At 44.6% G+C, this 21,330-nt stretch overlaps 1 protein-coding gene across 12 annotated transcripts in view; it reads right to left on the minus strand.

Annotated features, from left to right (window-relative positions):
- The window catches only part of LOC137426452 (ribosomal protein S6 kinase delta-1), a 100,310-nt gene that overhangs the window by 58,334 nt on the left and 20,646 nt on the right, over positions 1–21,330 (minus strand). For 8 of the 12 annotated variants that reach the window (XM_078779407.1, XM_078779410.1, XM_078779412.1 and 5 more), the window contains 6 exons: positions 20,504–20,642; positions 7,798–7,914; positions 4,317–4,562; positions 3,856–3,968; positions 1,066–1,149; positions 906–953 (listed from right to left, as the gene is read on the minus strand). In XM_078779407.1, the coding sequence (XP_078635533.1) occupies positions 906–953; positions 1,066–1,149; positions 3,856–3,968; positions 4,317–4,562; positions 7,798–7,914; positions 20,504–20,642 (747 nt within the window). The remainder of the gene's footprint in view (positions 1–905; positions 954–1,065; positions 1,150–3,855; positions 3,969–4,316; positions 4,563–7,797; positions 7,915–20,503; positions 20,643–21,330) is intronic. The other 4 variants (XM_078779409.1, XM_078779417.1, XM_078779411.1 and 1 more) reach the window with 3 other exon arrangements.

The following is a 21,330-nucleotide window of genomic DNA, read 5'->3' on the forward strand; positions in this document are numbered from 1 at the left end:
GTGGTCTTTCTGTCTTCTACCGACTCCTCTCCGGCCTTGCCCCCCCCCCACCCCCCAGCTCTCTCTGTGCTCTGTCCCCCCAATATTCCCACAGGTCGCACAAGATCTGCCTGCAACCCTCTTATGGTTAAACTGCCAAAATCAAGACTTTCTGCTCACCTTCACTCCTTCATTCCTCTTTTCTCCCGCCTCTGGAACAAACTCCCTCGCTCTCTTCAGTCCCACTCCTCACTCCAGTCTTTAAAACAGCTGTTGACCACCATCTTTTATCTTCCCCCATCCAAAACCTTGATCTTTTCTAGCCCCGTTAATTCAGCCCAGATCCACTTTTTTGAAATTCCGACTTCTTTCCTTCAAGCCATCTCCCTCCCACAGATCTCCCGATGTCCCTGCTCTAAAATGTTGTACTTGTGTGCTTCCACCTCTCTTCCCATCTTGTCTCCCGCTCCCTTTATTACTCCCGCCAGGGAGTAATGCATTCGATCGTGTCCGTCCGTGTGTGTGTTCGTGTGTTTGTGAACAAGATATCTGGAAAAGTTCTGAACGGATTTGGATGAAAGTTGGTGGGATGGTTGCCCTTGGGATAGGGAAGAATTGATTAGTTTTTGGTGAAACTCAGGATGTTATTCTGGATCCAGGAATTTTTTGAAGGATTTTTTTTACCATTGGAAGATAGGGCTCAGCAGCGGCCACCCACGGCGGGAGTATGCGCTCTACTGAGTGGCGTGCTAGTTTTGTCTTATGTGTCCGTTTGTTTTTTTGTCATCAATGTTAGCTCTTACACGAGCCTCGATCTTGTATACAAAAATAATAATAATAATAATAATAATAATAATAATAAATAAATCTGTATTATAGATGTGTGTTAAACTTTATAGAAATATATGCATTATGCCTCACCTCACCTTTACAACAAATGTTTGATCCGTATCAGAATCCAGCACGAGCAGAACCTACAATGAATGTAAGAAGCAGAACCAAGTCAATGTTCAGACAAGGTATACATGAGGTTGATGACTGACAGACCAATAAACCAGCAGCAGGCCCATAATCTCAGGTTCATACCTTCCCGACAACTCCAATAATGTGCAACTTCTTCAGTTCCTCCACGGGTGAGCTCGACAGGATTTGTCGTCCAGTGCCAGAATCCTGACAGGAAGGGAGACATACATCAATTTGCAAAAAAAAACACAATCATGTCAAACAAAAAAGGAGAAGAAACAAGCCTTAAATACAATTGCTAAATACAACCAGCACATTATGTTTGAATTTAATAAACGTTCAATACTGATGCTTTATGCAATTACATTGTCAGCTCTGAGCAAGTTAAACAGGAAGTGACAAAAGTTGGTCAGAGCATTCGGGGCACACCAAAGATGGCGGCCAACATAATCATGTGTGCTGTGTATCAGAGGTCTGGGTTCCAATGAAGAGGAGAACATCACACCAGGTGAAATTCACATAAAAATGCGGAATTTGGTGGATGATGGATGTGTTTCGGCAGACTGGAGGTTTTTTTTTTGGTTTTTTTTTGGGATACAAGATTGGGGCTCGTGTAAGAGGACACATACACACCAACATTAATCACAAAAAAAACGGACACATAAAACATAATAAAGGGAGCGGGAGACAAGATGGGGAGCGAGAGACGGAAGCATACGAGTACAACATTTGAGAGCAGGGACATCGGGAGATCTGTGGGAGGGAGAGGGCTTGGGGGGAGGAGGCATGGGAAGGTGAAGAGGTATAAAACACATGGACACTGCTAGGACTTCCAGGAAAGAAGTCGGAATTTCAAAAAAGTAGATCTGGGGTGAAATTAATGGGGGTATAAAATATCAAGGGGGAAGACAAGAGATGGTGGTGAACAGCTGTTTTAAAGACAACCTACAATGATTCTTCTTCTCATTCTTCTTCTCTGTCACGTATATCAATGGCACAGGAAAAACTTTCAAAAAACAAAAACTTCACCAACAGCAATCTTTCCTAAAGATAGAGTGTACTTCACAACAGAATTGAACAGACAAACGAACTCCATCAAAACTAGAACGACACTCTTTGACGTCGAGACGTCAACCGATTTGCCTCCGCCCACATTATTACATCATTATACATACTTGAACCGAGTTTGATTTAAATCCGTTCAGCTGTTCTTAAGTATGACAAGACCTCTGATGTCTGACGCCAAAATCGAATCAGTTCATGTTTGCATCATAATATATACTAATACCAAGTTTGGTCAAAATCCCATCACTGGTTCACAAGTTATCACCGTAACACAAGTTTTACCTACCAGGACCTCTGACCTCTTGACCCCATAATCTAATCCTTTTATCTTTACATCATTACACATACTTGACTGCACTAAGTTTGACTTAAATCCCTTCAACCATTCTTAAGTTATCGTGTCAACGAAAACACATCATGGACGGACGGACAGACAACCCAAAAACATAACGACTCCGGTGAATCCGTCAGCGGAGGCATAAAAAAATCATATTAAAAAAACAATATGCAGTTTAACCTGACAAACATCCAGAATAGTAGGAAAGGGAATTCATCTCAAAGTCCACACACTCACCTTGCCTCTCCGAAATGACCGCCTGGCAAACTCTCCCATCTACTTCCTAAACTTCCGAAACATCTACGTGTTTTTGTGATCAATGTTAGGTCTTACATGAGCCTCGATGTTGTATACAAAAAAATAAATAAATAAACAAACCACTTGAAGAATTTAAGCCACTCGAATATTTGGGCCTCACCATCAGCCATGATCTTTCTTGAGCAGGCCATATTTCCAAAATTCCCTCTAAACCAGTGGCCGACTGGGAATTTTTCGTCATGCAAGGTCTATCTTTGGCCAGTCTGAACATTTGAAAACTACAAAGCCTTCATTCACAGCTTGATGGAGTACTGCTCTCCCTTTGGATGGGCATCCCTGCGTACCACCTTGCCCTTCATGATGCTGTCCAAAGCAAAGACCTCCAAATCATTGGTATCTCCCATGATGAAGCTGTGTGGCTAGGCCTGTTACTTTCGCATCACAGCCAGGTTGGTAGTCTTGGTATTGTACCGCCTCCTTCTTGGTCTTGCACCCTCTACCCTCTCTTGGCGCTGCCCCTCCCAGGCTTCTCCCGGGTGCACACGGTTTACCAGTAACGCTCTTCTTGGTAAACTCCCATAATTCAGGCCCACTGGTCACCTCCACTCATTTGTTCCTCGTTTTCTCTCACCTGTGGAACCAACTTCCCCAGTCTGCCTGGTCCAATTCTTCCCGCTCAGGCTTCAAAACAGCTGTTTACCACTACCTCAGGTCATTCCTCATCCATACTCATGGTCTTTTCTACTCCAAATTACCCCATTCGCAAGCACTCCCTTCTTCCAGGTCGTGATCCCTTCCCCCCGCTCCTTCACCTCTTTTGTTTATTAGTTGTTGGTTGGTTTGTTCCATTTGTGTTTCAGCTCTACTTTCCCCTTCCTCTTCTTGCTGTATTGCAGCTTGTTCACCAAATGGTCTCTTCCTTCACCTGTGGACCCCTTGATCTCACTCTCACTTCTACTCTACTGTTGGTGTTTCCCCCTTTCCATTTTGTTTCCTTGCATTCTGCTCTAGCTCTTCCATGGGCCTCTCAATCATTTATCCCAAAAAATAAAATGTCAGGCTCATAAAACCGATAAAAAAACCCTCAGAACAAAATTAACAGGAAAGCATCCGATAGAAATAGAAATGATCATCAATGTGGGAAAAAGAGGTCAGAAAATCAAATACAAAAATACATTGTTATGACAACCAAATTAAGCCTACTTTGTAATATTGGCCTTAGAGAACATGCAGAAAGCAGGGAAGTTACATGCCTGGTTGGCATGTCTTGGTGAGGCCTGAAGCAGACGAGAGAGTTCTTCCAAATGCAGGAGATACTGGGATGTTTTCTTCTTCACCATGTCCCGTCGTGCATTGTCGAGATCTCCTGTAGAGCATCAGGACAGCTTCAACTGCTGCTGTCAATCTTTTAGCAACATACTCATTTGTCATCAAAGATGTTTTGGGCAAATGTTGTAATATGGACTTTCCATCGGCCTTAAAACGGTAGTGCAAGTCCAAATCTGTAAATTTTCAAGGATTATGTGACGAAGTCTCACAACCACCTTTCGACATATAAAACATGAGCAGAGCATACATTAACATGACTATAAAGGTATTAAAACACTTTTGAGCCCTATAGACTGAACGTCAAATTAGTATTGTGAAAGTATGAGAAAAAAAAACCCCCAAAACCTTCAGGATTTAACAGATTTTGGGAAAAAGAAGCTCGCACCTTGGACGCCCAGGATAAGGAGATCCACAGCTTCCTTGTAAGAATCAAATGCTCCGTGAAGGTTGCCCAAAGCCTCCTTTGCCAGAGCCTCGTAGATCTGCTGGCTGGCCATCATAAGATAGTCATCCTTGCTATACCCCAGGGCGGACATGCTCAACAAGCTGTCGTGCCGAGACACAGCAGTACGCGGAACTACCACTTCACCAACGTCTGATAGGGCAGTGCCCTCTCCTGGTGAGATTCCTTCTGAAACAGAAAAAGCAATTTCATTACAAGAAGCACAACACTTTCATCAATATCATCTTACATTTCTCCCATCATTACTTCCGCCACCTAAGGTAGTCGGAAGTTATGTTTTCACCCCTGTCTGTCTGTCTGTTTGTTTGTCTGTCTGTATGTATCAGCTTGTTTGTTTGTTTGAGTGTGATAACCCACGAACGCTTTCAGTTATCTTCGTCAAACTTTACCAGATGATTCCGAAGGACAAAAGTGAGGCTGCCAATGTTGTTGACTATATAGGTCAAAGGTTCTCTTGTTTGAACCTTTGGAACTCAAGGTTCTCTCATTTGTCCAGGCGATATCTCAGCCATCATTTGAGCTCGGAAGCTCAAATTTGGGCACAGAGGGTCTTTTCCTCGTGGTCCCTCTGTGCTGTCTTTCCCTCGTGGTGCCCCTGTGCTGTCTTTCCCTCACGGTCCCTCTGTGCTGTCTTTCCCTCGTGGTCCCTCTGTGCTCTTTCCCTCGCGGTCCCACTGTGCTGTCTTTCCCTCGCGGTCCCACTGTACTGTCTTTCCCTCGCGGTCCCTCTGTGCTGTCTTTCCCTCGTGGTCCCTCTGTGCTGTCTTTCCCTCGTGGTCCCCCTGTGCTGTCTTTCCCTCGCGGTCCCTCTGTGCTGTCTTTCCCTCGCGGTCCCACTGTGCTGTCTTTCCCTCGCGGTCCCACTGTGCTGTCTTTCCCTCGCGGGCCCCCTGTACTGTCTTTCCCTCGCGGTCCCTCTGTGCTGTCTTTCCCTCGTGGTCCCTCTGTGCTGTCTTTCCCTCGCGGTCCCTCTGTGCTGTCTTTCCCTCGTGGTCCCTCTGTGCTGTCTTTCCCTCGCGGTCCCCCTGTGCTGTCTTTCCCTCGTGGTCCCCCTGTGCTGTCTTTCCCTCGCGGTCCCCCTGTACTGTCTTTCCCTCGCGGTTGTCAGCTCTTTCACGAGCCTCGATTCAGTATTAAAAAAAAAAAAAAAAATTTTTTTTTAAAGTGAACAAGTGCTTTGGCAAAAACGGTATTTTTTATTTTTTTTATTAATCAACCAATTGATTAATTACTTAATTATTATCGATTTATCAAGTACTTATTTATTTTCTTTCTTGTCTGGCCAATATCCCAGGCACCTTTTGAGCTAGGAAACTGATATTTGAACACAACAATCACCAAGTGATTTGGCTATATAGGGTAACTTTGATTTATTGATTAATCAATTAATCAATAAATTATTTAATTTTTCAATCAATTACTTCATTAATTTTCAAAAACTTACAGATTTGGATGAAGCAGTGGTGGTTAAGGTATGCTATTAGCCAAATGATTAACCCTTTGAGTACGGATGACGTCCAGTGCCGCAACCCACGAAAAAGTTTTGTGTACGGATGCCGTTACTACACGTCATCGACTATACCTATAAATAGATCGTCAGTACGTGGTTGCATTCCCGTACCAAAATGCCAAATGAATCCTGTACCGGGGGTATTTTTATCAAAAAAAAATCCCATACTCAAAGGGTTAAGAAATTAATTATTTTATGATTATGATATATTTATTTTAATTACACAATTAATTAATCAGTCAATTGTTGTCTCTCTCGATTTTTTGTCATACCTGTCAGGCTACCGCCGAATGCCTTGTTGTTACTTGCAAAATCGAAGATTTTGCAAGTATATTGGTTGGTCTTGTGCGTTATTCTATCTGTTTGTCTGTCTGTCTGTTTGTTTGTTTGTTTGTCTGTATGTCAGTCGCCTACAGGTCTCAATTTTCAACCAATCTTTACGAAACTTCACCAAGTGGTAGAGGTCGTCACAATGGAGAAGCCTATTGATTTTGAGGTCAAAGGTCAAAGGTCATCTGGAGGTTCTAAAATCGCCATTTTTAATCCGATTGACTTGAAAATTGAACAGCATTTGTATATTGAGTCACTAAATTGGGAAACCAACTATTTTTAGGTCAAAAGGTCAAAGGTCATCTCAAGGTCAAACTTCCAAAATCATCAATTTTCATCTGAAAAATCATCAGTTTTCATCCAATTGACTTGAAGATTTAAAAGCATTTGCATAGTGCCTCACTGAATTGAGAAACCAACTATTTTTTGAGGTCAAAAGGTCAAAGGTCAACTCTAGGTCAAACTTCTAAAATCATCAATTTTCATCGAAAAATCATCACTTTTCATCCTATTGACCCAAGCCTTGATCAAGATCGTAATATTAATCTTGATGAAATGGACAATTTGCTGGATCAATTGCAACCTTTTTTCAGGGGGAGGGGAGTGGATTTTGCAAACATCGTGCTCTGCATGACGTCTTCTTGTTTGTTTGTTTGTCTGTGAACAGGCTATCTCAAAAGGTTGTGGACGGATTCGGATGAAATTTGGTGGCGAGGTTGGGTATGTGGCAAGGACGAAATGATTACATTTTGGTGAATATCCAGATACGGATCCTGATACTACAATGTTTAAGTGATTCTTAATCATTAAGAGATTGGACCAAAAATGTTATATAGCACGATATATATCACAAAAAGTTGTGGACAGATTCGGACGAAACTTGGTGGAGGAGTTGGTTAGGTGACAAGAACAAGCTGAATAGATTTTGGAGGTCAGTATCTAGATCCGGCCTATCAGTGGGATACAAAACGTAAACTGTTCAGCCTGGTGGAGGCACCGAGTGCCATTCTAGTTCATATCTGGACTGCATTTATCACTTTTGATTTCAGTTATTTATTGAGATGACGACGTGCTCTGCATCAATTTAGGACCCTGGTGTCGCCCTGGTGTTGGGCAAGCGGCTAGGGTGAGGGCTTAGGATCCTGGGTTCGAATCCCGGTCAATCGCTGAATTAACGCCAGGGGGTTGACTCAGCCTGTCATCCTTCCGAGGTCGGCAAATTGAGTACCAGTTCACTGGTAATTCCCCGTTTGTCGTAAAAAGGCGACAAAAAGGGTTGGCGTCAGGAAGGGCATCCGGCCGTAAAACATTGCTTCAAAAAGGGGACCAAAAAACAACAACAACCACGGTCCCCGAAAAAGGCCAACCCCCGCTTGCGGGGAAAAATGGCCTCTAAAGGTGGTTATTGAGATGACGACGAGGCAAGTGACGTTTTCTAATGACTGTCAAGACAGTGATTCAGCAACATTTGGAATATGTTCCAATATGCAAATTCTGCCATTTGTTCAACATGAACTGCTAGTTGTCATCACTGTTACCAGGTAGTTTAAGCAAATATCTTACCGTAGACATCTGGCTCAGAAATATTTTGATGTACTCCATTTGCTTGTGCTTCGTCCGCTTGAGCTTCTTCCCCATCACAGTTACCTAATGCACATGCACAGCGCATCAAACCATATTCTGAAAAACAAAAGGTTGTAGTTTATAAGTGGCTCAAGTAAATAAAAATTACAAGAAACAAGCAGAACAGTATCTAAGGCTAGTTGTGGAGCTACCACAAACAGGCTCACACACATGGAAATTCAGACAAATACATGAGACGCAACAGAGGACTGTTAGATGAGACAAACACGGCCACTGAGCTTAGGGGAAGTGCCCTCACTTCCTGGGGCACTCTGGGTACCAGCGACGTCACAAAATTGGTGCCGCCTTTCTCACTGCAATCAGAGGGGCATTTCCTCAGAAGGAGTTTCCTCCTCCCCATGGATGCCAACCTATGGGCATTGTACATGCTCCTTTCCTTTCAAATGCTGAATGTCAACAAGTAAGGAAGTAGCGTGTACCATTTTGAAAGTTTTTGGTATGACTCGGCCGGGGCTTGAACCACCAACCTGCCAGACACAGGTGTATTATTAAGGAAACCACCGGGTATCATTACACCACCGCATTTGGTTTGCTCAAAAATATAAAGTTATCGATTATGCAGGAAGAGAAACTGTGAAGGTGTGGATCTGTGGTGGCCACTCTGCAGGAGTATGGCCACAGCAACGCCGCTAATTGTCGATGCCTTTTTGCGCTCTCGAGTTCAAGTAGAATGATTTTACATACAAAAAGTCAAGAAACGAATGCGTCAGAAAAATAGCCTTCTGTGTGAGAATCTAAAGAGAGTGTGTATGTGTGGTTTGGCTTCGGCCCTACCGGCTGTGTTTGCTGCGTCTGCCTCAAGGCTTTGGCTCCTAGCTCGACCCAGCCAACTTCAATGCCACCACTCGGGCCTCAATCTCCTCTCACGAAACACCTCAGGATGAGCACCGACTCTGAACCAACGCAGGACCAAAGCCAAGAACCAACAATGCCGAGCCGCATCTATAGTGGCTCTTTTATAATGCCTTAGTGGAAATGGGCCCAAATATCGGATCAAAAAGGCCTCTGGGTAGAAGTACAGCCGCTGATTGGTGCGTTACTGCTCTAGCCCCGCCCACGTCAGGCCTTTGCAACGTACTTTGTCCAGTCTGTCTCCCAGCCATGGCACGTGAAGGAGCTCCCGCAATGAACTTGGGTGGGGGCTCAGGACGCGTTACAGGCACGACGAGAACACTGGGAGTTCCTCGTAATTGTTTGTAGGACAAACAGAGCGATTAAGTGACAACAGAGAGCTAATGGTTGTCCGCGCTCACAAGCTGGCGGCGGTGTCTGTGATGATTGTCGATGAAGTGAAGATGGAGGCAGAAGGTGGGCAGTTCATGTGTGCTTCGAGGCGAAGTTGTGGCGAGTGGATCGTGGTGTTTTCGGGTCGGGAAGCAATGAACGGCATGTATGTCTTAATGTCATGGAAATTAACGTGTGCATAGAACCCAAGTGTAAATAAAAGAACTGTACGAATAAATGATAAATGCTGTGTACTTATAGGGTTGTGTAAAGTAAGATTATAGGGAATAAAGGAGGGTGGCCATTGGGTTTTGGCGCGAGATTTAAACGCACTTTGGGCGTAATATTCAAAGGGGCTCACGCCCGTGTTACACAGCACGTGCTGCAAAGCTTGCAAATAAATCATAATTACCCCCTAGGAAATGGGGAGAAAAAGGGGAAAAACCTCTAACCCTCGACAACGCATTGCATCACACTCTAGCCCACTACAACAGGGGAAGGAACTACTCTGAACTTACACGATGGAAATAACTACACTGAGGGTGCTCCTGGATGTTGGGTGCTATTGCTTTTGGAGCCGGGTCCTAAATATATATGCATTGTAAAAGGGAGGCGCAAAGCGCCCTCTCTTTATACAAGGGATCGTTTCTCTGTATGCAGCTTTTACATGGGCACTGAAAATACGTTTGTCTGCTTCTACTGGATGAAATCAGCTGCAAATTTCAGAAGTAAATGCTTTGTACGTTGAGGTAATATGTTCCAAATTTCAGCAACGTCCATTTATGCATTCTTGAGTTATATTTAGAAAACCTTCAAAATTATTACACAAATGTAACGTGCTGGCCCAATGGCCTAATGGATAAAGCATCAGACTCCCAAGCTGGGGATTGTGGGTTCGAATCCTGTCTGGGTTGAATATTTTTCCCCTTACTTTTTTCAAGTTTTTTTATATCGTCTTGAATAATTAGGAGCAAATGAACATCTTGTACAATGAGCAAATGCATTTTATTTGTATTTAAAATAAAGGGGCGCCCTACATCTGGCAAATAAAATACATTTACTTCTTCATGCAGGTGTATGAATCAAATTGGCACCCCTTTATATGAACTTTTCCAGAGCATTACTTGGTTCCTCCTCAGAACACAAGGGTAGTCCAGCATGCACACGAGATTTTTTGTATGCCTCTTATTTTGTATTGTTTGGCATTTTCTATACGCTATGGAATGTCCCTTCTTTTCTATACTTTGCCACATGGCACATGCCCTTATATAAAGGGGCCTTTTCTATGCCACTGACATTTTACCCAAGAATATATATATATATATATATATACAGTCACGTGAAAAGGGAAGTACACCCCATGTAAAGTTTTGACTTTTTCAACATATTTCAACATCCAGCTATTTGATCTTCATTGCAACAATATTGATGGATAAAGGTGATATAATATAACAAATATCATGAAACATTTACATTTTGTAGTCCATTGTATAATTTAAATAAATATAAATGCAAATTTTGCATGTGGAAAAAGTAAGTACACCCTTGGCTGCAATGGTGGTATTGCCCCCTTTGGCAGAAACAACCTCAAGTAGGCGTTTCTTATAACTGTCTACCAGTCACTGACATCGACTGGGAGAAATATTTGCCCACTCCTCCATGCAGAATTCTTAAAGCTGTGCGATGTTTGAGGGGTTTCTTGCATGTGTTACGTATTCCTCCCGGTGACTACCTGGTCTCGGTGACCCCCGGACCGTGAGAGGAACTCCGCCAGAAAGATATATTATTTCTACGCTTTCGTAACGCAACCAATATGAATTCCAGTCAATAAGAAAACCCCACACCAAGGATCCAGAGTAAGCAATAATATATTCCCCCAAGGAATCAACAATCAACAACCATCAACAATCCACAATCAACAATTATAAGAAAACCCCACACCAAGGATCCAGAGTAAGCAATAATCTATTCCCCCAAGGAATCAACAATCCACAATCAACAATCAATCCCCGAGATGATTAAGATGGCCATCTTATATATGTGTGTCTCCTTTCCCCACTCCCGACCCCTTGGGTACTCACGACCCCTTTGGTCTTTGTCCCTCACAATGTCTCTGGGCCCCTCCTGAACAAGGTTATGGTCGGCTTCGCCGCACACGGGCGGTTGAACGAACCCCGGGCGGACGTGCTTCCACCGGCCACGTACCGTACCGGGAACCACGGCTGCAGCGCACACCTCCTGGCCAAGCCAAGCGGGCAAAGCAAGCGCCGCTTGCAACGCGCGCGAGGCCCCAAAGTGCGACCCGTACGCGTCCTTGTAGACGGTGCGGCGAACTGTGCCGGACGCTGGGTCTGTGCACGGCCCCACGGCAACTTGATGTGTCAAAAGGGTAGTTACACGTCCCGGTAACTCCTCTCGCCAGACGGGCTTGGGAACGCAGCTTTTCCACGCTCCTCAATATCGATCCCCACTCTCGTCGGAGCTGGGCGAGGAAAAAGAAGAATCGTCGCTTCTCCCGGACCTCGTGTCTTTTCTTCTTCCGTTTCCGGTCTCCTTTTTCCCAGAAGGGCTCCTGACCCTTTAATCACAACAACCCTTAATCGACTACACATTGATAAGCAAAGACCTGAATAGTAATTCACATACATTCACATAAATATGTAACACTCCCCCCCTTCAAGAAAGAAAGTTTGAACCCAGCGAAAACTTTCTTTGCCGGCCAACTTGGATAAACAAACCAGATAACTCACCCCCCCCCCCCCCCCAACTCATCAGTTCCCCCCGGGCACAGTCATCACTTAAAAATAAAGCAACAAAATTTCACACAATCCCCTAGATTAATTCCCTCTGGACCAAGCGTCAACCACTTCTAGTTTCTCTTGACTGACGGTTAAGAGGTGGTGACCAAAGCCCCCAAATTTAAACCTCTCTATAGCACTTTTTCAGGAGGCCCAGCGGAGTATTCCCTACATGGACGCCTTAAGGAATGTGGAGTTCACGGTTAGTCCGGGGAGGAAAGTTCATTACATGGACGCCTTTAAGAACGGGGAGTTCACGGTTAGTCCGTGCAGGAAAGTTCACTACCTGGACGCCTTTAAGAACGTGGCATTCACGGTTAGTCCATGTAGGAGCCCCGGCTCGGCGGCTCCCCCGTATATATAGTGCTTCAACTTCTCCAGACTCCTAGCAGTTACGGTGGGACCACTTGTCCCAGCCGTTACCTGACTGGCGGTCTCCTTCTCGGCCAGTGCTCTGACATTCATTTTTTCGGGAGGTGCCGTAACTCTGGGAGCCTCCATAGTAATATCGGCTGCTGCCAACCCCAAAACTACTGCCAAGTTGTCCTCTTCTGTAGACCTCTCGACGCCTACGAAATGCCTTCCCTACTGTTATGGTCCGACCCTCCAAATCCTTACCATTCCAATTCTTCTCTGCCTCCCTGGCGTCTCTTGTGCTTGCAAACATGACAAAGCCGAACCCTCTTGACCGTTGCGTTTCCCTGTCTTTTACCACCCGCACTTCCACCAGCGGCCCATATCTGTTGAAGACAGAGGTCAGAACTTCTTCCTCTGTGTTGAAGTTCAGTCCCCCTACAAATAACTTGGAACTTTTGTCGCCATCCCGAGCTGGTGGGGTGTTATTTTCCCTGCTGTGCTCTTTACCAACCCTCGGGTTACCATAAATTTGCCCCCCGGCCAAATCATTCCCAATAATCACAGATACTCCCTCTACAGGAAGCGTGGCTTGTAAACCGACGGTGACCGGTCCTGACACCAAATCGGATTCCAAATGGATGACATGAAGTGGGGCACTAACACAGCCACCGATCCCTTGTAACCGAACACTATCACCCGTTGCGGTACTTTTTGACAATGGCAAAATGCCTTCAAGCATTAAGGATTGATGGGCTCCTGTGTCCCTCAAAACCCTAACCGGTCTTGGGTTAGTCAAGTCTCCCTTGAGTGAGACCAACCCCTCATAAATAAATGGTCGGTAACTCTTCTGTGGGCGATTTCTTACGCTTGCCATCGCATTCGGAGTGGTAATAATCGGACTCCGCTCTGGGTCTTCCCTTTTCATGCGGTAACTGGACATCAAGTGTCCAGGTTTCTTGCAAAAAGCGCAAGTAGGCCCGGAGGAAAAACTCGTGGTCTGCCTCGGGCCCCGCGAAATATAAGTTTGTCTTGGGCCCGCAGCCCTCTGATTTCGAACAGGTGGGGTATCCGCGTTGTCCCCATAATCCTCTCGAGGCCGCCGCCATGTATTGTCGTTCTCCACACCTGCTGTTCCCCACCTCCCCCGCGGAGATCTAGGCGAGGAGTTAGGTTCGTGGACCCCTATCCGGTGTGTTAAGGCATAATCATCTGCCATGGTGGCTGCATCCCACAACTTCGGTACTTTCTTTTCCTGCAGGTACACTTTGATGTCCTCGTGGACACACTGTTGAAATTCCTCCACCAGGATCAAGTCACGCAATGTTTCGAAGTCTTTCCCGACTCCTTTTGACTCACACCACCGATCAAACATGTTTTCTTTCACTCTGGCAAACTCCACATGGGTCTCACTCTCCCTCTTCCTGGCATTCCTGAATTTTTGCCGGTAAGCTTCCGGAATCAACTCATAGGCTTTGAGGATGTGCTTCTTCAATACCTCATAATCTGCACATTGGTCCATTGGTAGTGCCGAATAAATCTCTTGAGCTTTTCCCACCAGCACACTTTGTACTAGTATGGTCCAGGCCTCCTCCGGCCAGTTTAACTGTCGAGCCACTTTCTCAACGTGCGGAAAAAATTTAGCGACTTCCTTTTCACTGAAGGGTGGAACCAGCCTCACATGTCTGCCCACATCCCAGGTGTTCTGGCTAGGTGTCGACCCCGTCAGCAAGGGTGGTACCTCTCCCCGTTCTCTCATTAACTCCAGCTCCTTGAATTTAATTTCTTGCTGAAGCGCCATGTCACGTTCCTTCAATTCCCTTTCCGCTTTTCTCTCCTCTGCTTCGAGTTCCCTTGCAGCTCTCCTCTCCTCTGCTTCTGCTTTCCTTTCCTCTGTTTTCATCCTTTCTAACCTTTCCTGGAGTTCTCGTTCCACTCTCCTTTCCTCTGCTTGTTTCTCTTCTCTCCTCTCTTCTGCTTTCCTTTCTTCTTCTTTTAACCTTTCCTGGTAGTCTAGTAGGAAGACTAGGTCCCCCTGCACCCCCCGGAGATATACTTCTAATCAGTGTTTCTAGATTGGAAACAATGTGTAGAAAATGACTAGCTATGGCCCCAAGCTGAAAAAATGTCCCACATACCATTTTTATGCAAATTACTGCTGCCATTATCAAAAAAAGACTAGGTCCCCCTGCACCCCCCCGGAGATATACTTCTAACCAGTGTTTCTAGATTGGAAAAAATGTGTAGAAAATGACTAGCTATGGCCCCAAGCTGAAACAATGTCCCACATACCATTTTTATGCAAATTACTGCTGCCATTATCAAAAAAACGATTTTTGACATATCTCAGCCAATATTGCAGATAATTGAAAAATGAAGGTGTCTAGACCCATGTTTTGAAGGGCATAGATCATGATAGAACTATTCATAACATGATTACATGTGTCTATGGTATACTAGTATGCTAATTAGTGCTTTATTTACAAAATAATCACAGTTTTACGAAATAATAGACTCATATTAAGGTCCGTCTACACAGACGTTAACACAAAGTTTTATTTTTCTAAATACCCTGTGAAATTCACCGAATGCCCTGTGAAACCTGGGATTCTTCTCCAGCTTTTTCAAGGGCCCGACTTTTCCCTTCCCTTTGAAGGCACTGGTGCAGTCTTCTCCGCTGAACACATAGTACCCCAGGAGAGTGGCACAGTAGTCCTCTCCCAGGGATTCTGCCAGCTCAGAGACGTTGACAAGTTGGCGATGCTTCCCTGACCCTGTATCCAGGTACACCGTCAGCTTGATGTTGTGGGCATGGTGGAGCAGGATCAGGAGGATGTCTGTGTCCGGTGTTCTGACTACAGCGTTCTTGTATCCGATGGTAGCAGCATGATGGAGGTACAGAACCACCCTGGTATCAGTCTCTTCCTGGTTGCTGTAGATCGTGGGGAGTTCACGTACCTCGACCTGAAACACAAAAAGGCACCGCATTTCAATCACCAGTCACTGCCAGTTTCAGTATATCTCCGGGGGGTGCAGGGGGACCTAGTCTTTTTTTGATAATGGCAGCAGTAATTTGCATAAAAATGGTATGTGGGACATTTTTTCAGCTTGGGGCCATAGCTAGTCATTTTCTACACATTTTTTCCAATCTATAAACACTGATTAGAAGTATATCTCCGGGGGGTGCAGGGGGACCTAGTCTTTTTTTGATAATGGCAGCAGTAATTTGCATAAAAATGGTATGTGGGACATTTTGTCAGCTTGGGGCCATAGCTAGTCATTTTCTACACATTTTTTCCAATCTAGAAACACTGATTAGAAGTATATCTCCGGGGGGTGCAGGGGGACCTAGTCTTTTTTTGATAATGGCAGCAGTAATTTGCATAAAAATGGTATGTGGGACATTATTTCAGCTTGGGGCCATAGCTAGTCATTTTCTACACATTTTTTCCAATCTAGAAACACTGATTAGAAGTATATCTCCGGGGGGTGCAGGGGGACCTAGTCTTCCTACTAGACTATGGAGTTCTCGTTCCACTCTCCTTTCCTCTGCTTGTTTCTCTTCTCTACTCTCTTCTGCTTTCCTTTCTTCTTCTTTGATCCGTTCCTGGCTCCGTAATTGCAACTCCAGTTTCCGGAGCTCAACGTCTTCTGGTTCTTCGGGTAGCCACTGCCAGGCTAACTCGTCCCATGTTCCTAATCCCACCATAGACTGTATCACCGTGGTCTGCAACTCTGCCTTCCTCAAATTAGTTCGGACCTCCAAGTTAAAATGTTTGGCCAATTTCAAGAGGTCCGACTTTAGTAACGCTCGGAACTGTGCCTCACTCGGGGTTACCGCAAAGTTCTGTGCCACAAACGCCATGGTGCCTATCGTTAACACCTGTTAACCTTCACCCAAGACTTTACCCCACTTTCCCCAAAAATTTACCAATTAATACTTAATTAATAAATTTTAATTAATAAAAATATTATTTTATACAATTTTAGATCCCGGACAAGCCCCCAATTCTGTTACGTATTCCTCCCGGTGACTACCTGGTCTCGGTGACCCCCGGACCGTGAGAGGAACTCCGCCAGAAAGATATATTATTTCTACGCTTTCGTAACGCAATCAATATGAATTCCAGTCAATAAGAAAACCCCACACCAAGGATCCAGAGTAAGCAATAATATATTCCCCCAAGGAATCAACAATCAACAACCATCAACAATCCACAATCAACAATTATAAGAAAACCCCACACCAAGGATCCAGAGTAAGCAATAATCTATTCCCCCAAGGAATCAACAATCAACAACCATCAACAATCCACAATCAACAATCAATCCCCGAGATGATTAAGATGGCCATCTTATATATGTGTGTCTCCTTTCCCCACTCCCGACCCCTTGGGTACTCACGACCCCTTTGGTCTTTGTCCCTCACAATGTCTCTGGGCCCCTCCTGAACAAGGTTATGGTCGGCTTCGCCGCACACGGGCGGTTGAACGAACCCCGGGCGGACGTGCTTCCACCGGGCACGTACCGTACCGGGAACCACGGCTGCAGCGCACACCTCCTGGCCAAGCCAAGCGGGCAAAGCAAGCGCCGCTTGCAACGCGCGCGAGGCCCCAAAGTGCGACCCGTACGCGTCCTTGTAGACGGTGCGGCGAACTGTGCCGGACGCTGGGTCTGTGCACGGCCCCACGGCAACTTGACGTGTCAAAAGGGTAGTTACACGTCCCGGTAACTCCTCTCGCCAGACGGGCTTGGGAACGCAGCTTTTCCACGCTCCTCAATATCGATCCCCACTCTCGTCGGAGCTGGGCGAGGAAGAAGAAGAATCGTCGCTTCTCCCGGATCTCGTGTCTTTTCTTCTTCCGTTTCCGGTCTCCTTTTTCCCAGAAGGGCTCCTGACCCTTTAATCACAACAACCCTTAATCGACTACACATTGATAAGCAAAGACCTGAATAGTAATTCACATACATTCACATAAATATGTAACACATGCACAGCTCGTTTCAAATCCCCCCACAACATCTCGATGGGATTTAGATCCGGGCTTTGACTTGGCCATTCCAGAACCCTCCATTTCTTTCTTTTCAGCCATTCCTTGGTGGATTTACTGGTATGTTTAGGGTCATTGTCTTGTTGCAAGGTCCACCTTCGGTTGAGCTTCAACTTTCCGACAGATGGCCTCACATTATGCTCAAGCACCCTCTGGTACAATGAAGAATTCATAGTGGATTCTATGATGGTGAACTGCCCAGGCCCTGATGCAGCAAAGCTGCCCCAAACCATAATATTTCCACCACCATGCTTTACAGTTGGTATCAGGTTCTTGTGGTCAAATGCTGTCTTTGGTTTTCGCCAAACATGTCTTCTGGTACTGTGGCCAAATAGCTCTACCTTTGACTTATCTGTCCAGAGCACATTGTTCCAGAAGTGCTGGTCTTTGCCGAGGTGTTCATTGGCAAACTTTAGTCTTGCCCTGATGTTCTTTCTGGACAGCAAAGGTTTCCTCCTGGCACACCTCCCATGTAGATCAAATTTGTGCAGCCTCTTTCTCATGGTGGACTCGTGCACTTTGACATCAACAGTCGCTAGAGCTACCTGTTGGTCCCGTGATGACATTCTGGGGTTCTTCGAGTCTTCTTTCAGCATCTTGCGGTCTGCTCTCGGGCTGAACTTGCTGGGGCGGCCTGGCCTGAACAAGTTGGCAGTTGTTTGGAATCTTCTCCACTTGTAGATGCTCTCCCGGACAGTCGAATGATTGATTTCAAATTGTTTGGAGATCTTTTTAAATCCCTTCACAGACTCGTAGGCATCTATAACCTTCTTTCTGAAGGCCTCAGAGAGCTCTTTTGATCTAGGCATGGTGACGCCGCACACTTCAACAACAAAGAGCAAACCAAACGAAATGTCTGAGGTTTAAATAAGATGGGTTCCTCCAAGATCCTCTCTAACGATGTTCTAAGCATTTGCACCTGAGCTGGTGCATCTGATTCTAATTTTAGATATTTGAAGTAGTGATTAATGTAGGGGTGTACTTACTTTTTCCACATGCGAAATTTGCATTTATGTTTATTTAAATTATACAATGGACTACAAAATCGAAATGTTTCATGATATTTGTTATATTATATCACCTTTATCTATCAATATTGTTGAAATGAAGATCAAATCGCTGTATGTTGAAATATGTTGAAAAAGGAATGTTTGAAATTCCAACTTCTTTCCTGGAAGTCCTGGCAGTGTCCATATGTTTTATACCTCTCCCACTGCCCCCTTCCCACGCCCCCCCCCCCCCCAAAGCCCTCGCCCTCTCTCAGATCTCTCGATGTCTCCATGTCTCTCGGTCCCTGCTCTCAAATGTTGTGTTTGTGTCCTTCCCCCTCTCTCCCCATCTTGTCTACCGCTCCCTATGTTATATGTTTTATGTGTCGGTTTGTCTTTCTGTGTGATTAATGTTCGCTCTTTCACGAGCCTCGATATTGTATACAACAAAAAAAAAAAAAAAAAAAAAAAAAAAAAAAAGTCAAAACTTTACATGGGGTGTACTTACTTTTTCACGTGACTATATATATATATATATATATATATATATATATATAAATCTCTCACGTGTGAATGGAGGGAATAACCAATCAGCTCTAACCAAAACAATTACCCGAGGTGGCTAGCTAGGATTATATCAATACATTGACTCCTTCCATGCTCTTATAGCCAAAAAAGCTGCATTACTGGAATCATGAAAGGCTACACAAACAAGGTAAGCCCTTTGCTGTTTCAAACTCTTCCCAGAGTCCTTCCATAACTGTAATGACATTTACACATAGTACACACAAGAGAATCCCAATGCTACGCATCCCCTCAGCTGCCAGCGCTAAAGGTTGAGCTTCTTCCGTCACAGCTCTTTTATAATCCCTAAGCAGGGGAAGAGCCAAGTATCAGATCAAAACGGCCTCTGGGTGGAAATACCTCAGCCCTTACTTATCAACGGTTTTGAGTGGAGTGCTTGCTTGAGTGCTAAGCCACTTGGTGAGCGCTTGACAATAAACGTGGTAACTGAACACACCCTGGTGTTGACTTAACGGTTAAGGTGGTTGGGGCCGCCGTAAAATCTTCGGGTCTTGAGTTTGAGCCTCTGTCATGCTGTTTAATAACACCAGGTGGTTGACTCAGCCTGTCATCCTTCCAAAGTCGGCAAAAATGAGTACCAGCTTACTGGAAACAGGGGCACTGCATCAGTAGCACAGATGCACTCCCAGCAATGATGGAACCAGCAGGCACAGGCTGCATACAAAACTATAACAATGCAACTGCATCGCCAATATGCCTCCGCAAAGTCCCACAACGGGTAGATGCCCTCGTTCTGTCCTAAAAATAAACAAGTTTGCTTTAAATCCTTTCAGCTGTTTTCAAGTATCACATTTTCACCGGCCATGACAGGTTTCACATCGATCGGTGAAGCAGTTTTAGAGAAGGGATTTTAAAAAATAAACATTTTTGGCTGGTATATCACTTCACCTGTGATGTCATCGTTATCATGCTTTTGTTCCACATTGGGAGTACTTGACAATTAAATGTGCCATGTTTAAAATGCTTCCATTCAGCGGTTTCCGAGAAATATTTTAATTATTTGCTTTTAATCCAAGATGGCTGCCATAGCACGTGACCTATGACGTCACAATTATCATAAAAACATTCTGCATGGGTGTCACACCTACCCTGAAAGTTTTGTCTCAATTGGACATGTGGTTGCTGAGAAAAACGAGGTTTAGCCCGTACGGACGGACGGACGGATGGACAACCTGAGTCGGCGGAGGCATAAAAATAATAACACTGCATGGGGTATCGTGTTCTATGAACTCTCCAGTTTAAGGGAAGGATATGGGGTTAGGGGCAAACGCTGCCTATGTCTAAGAGAGGTTCTAAACGCCGTGTGTACGAGGCATAAGTGGGCAAGATGAACGAATGTAAAGAACAGATGTAACTCAAACAAACAGAAAGCAGAACCAGAGCAGTTAAATCACATATGTTATTCGACATATGCAAAAACCTTGTGCAATTGCATCCTTTTTCACATTCTCTTCAGGTATGACCAGGTGTGGTTTTGCATTACCTGTCTGTAAACCTGATGGTGTATAAGCAGGAGCACAACGAAATCATGCAAATCGCTGATTACGGCAACTGGATACTTGTTTCACTCACAACCATCGTGAAAAAAGTAATAAATCAGTGCAGGAATGTACATGAAACTTACGAGAGGGGACAAAAGAGCTGTTGTCCGAAACCATGGAGCACATTGTCCAGCTATCGGTTAGGCTTGAGACAAGTCCTGATCCACCACAATCATTGGTCCCCACTTCACCAATGCATGCAGCTCCTCTCAATGGACCAGTCTAAAGAAGAAACACATTCCGGTTTAACTACAACATTATCATAATCATTATTATCCCCACGCCTTAAAAATGTATATTGGAATCGGCTCCGTCTGTCTATCTGTCTGTCTGTCTGTCTGTACGTCACAATATCTCCTCCTAAATATATTTTTATCTTGCAGAAATTCACTAAACTTCGTAGTTCTGATCACCACATGGCAAGAAGGGTGCGGTCAAAAAGCAAGCAATGGAATTATGGGAATATTATTAAATGAAACTTTGTTTATGCAATCAACATTGAGGAACGTATGAAATATGTAACGATTTTAAGGGTTAAACTCCAGTTTCATGCTCCAGGGACTGCAGACCGAGAGGGGTCAAAACAGAAGTTGTTTTTTTACTCAAAATTTGATATAAAGAATTCCACATGTATCACCAGGAATAAACCAATTTTTTTTTTTCTTAAGCTGATAATGGAATGGTTTGTCTTTTGCAATTTTGATACAACATATGAGATCTGAAACAGAGTTTGCGGCATGTTGATATTGTTGCGGAAATGGTTTATCGGGGTTAACATTTTATACCTTACCAATAGTTATTTCCATAGTGCATGATTAGCATAAGCGTGAGGTAATTTAATTGAGATATAAGATTCTGTGTTGATACTTGCATAGCAAGTCGCTGTCTTCTCTCCCTAACATTGGTGTCT

The sequence above is a fragment of the Myxine glutinosa genome, chromosome 5, assembly GCF_964187855.1.
Source record: "Myxine glutinosa chromosome 5, kmMyxGlut1.1, whole genome shotgun sequence".
In the NCBI taxonomy this organism is placed as follows: Eukaryota; Metazoa; Chordata; class Myxini; order Myxiniformes; family Myxinidae; genus Myxine; species Myxine glutinosa.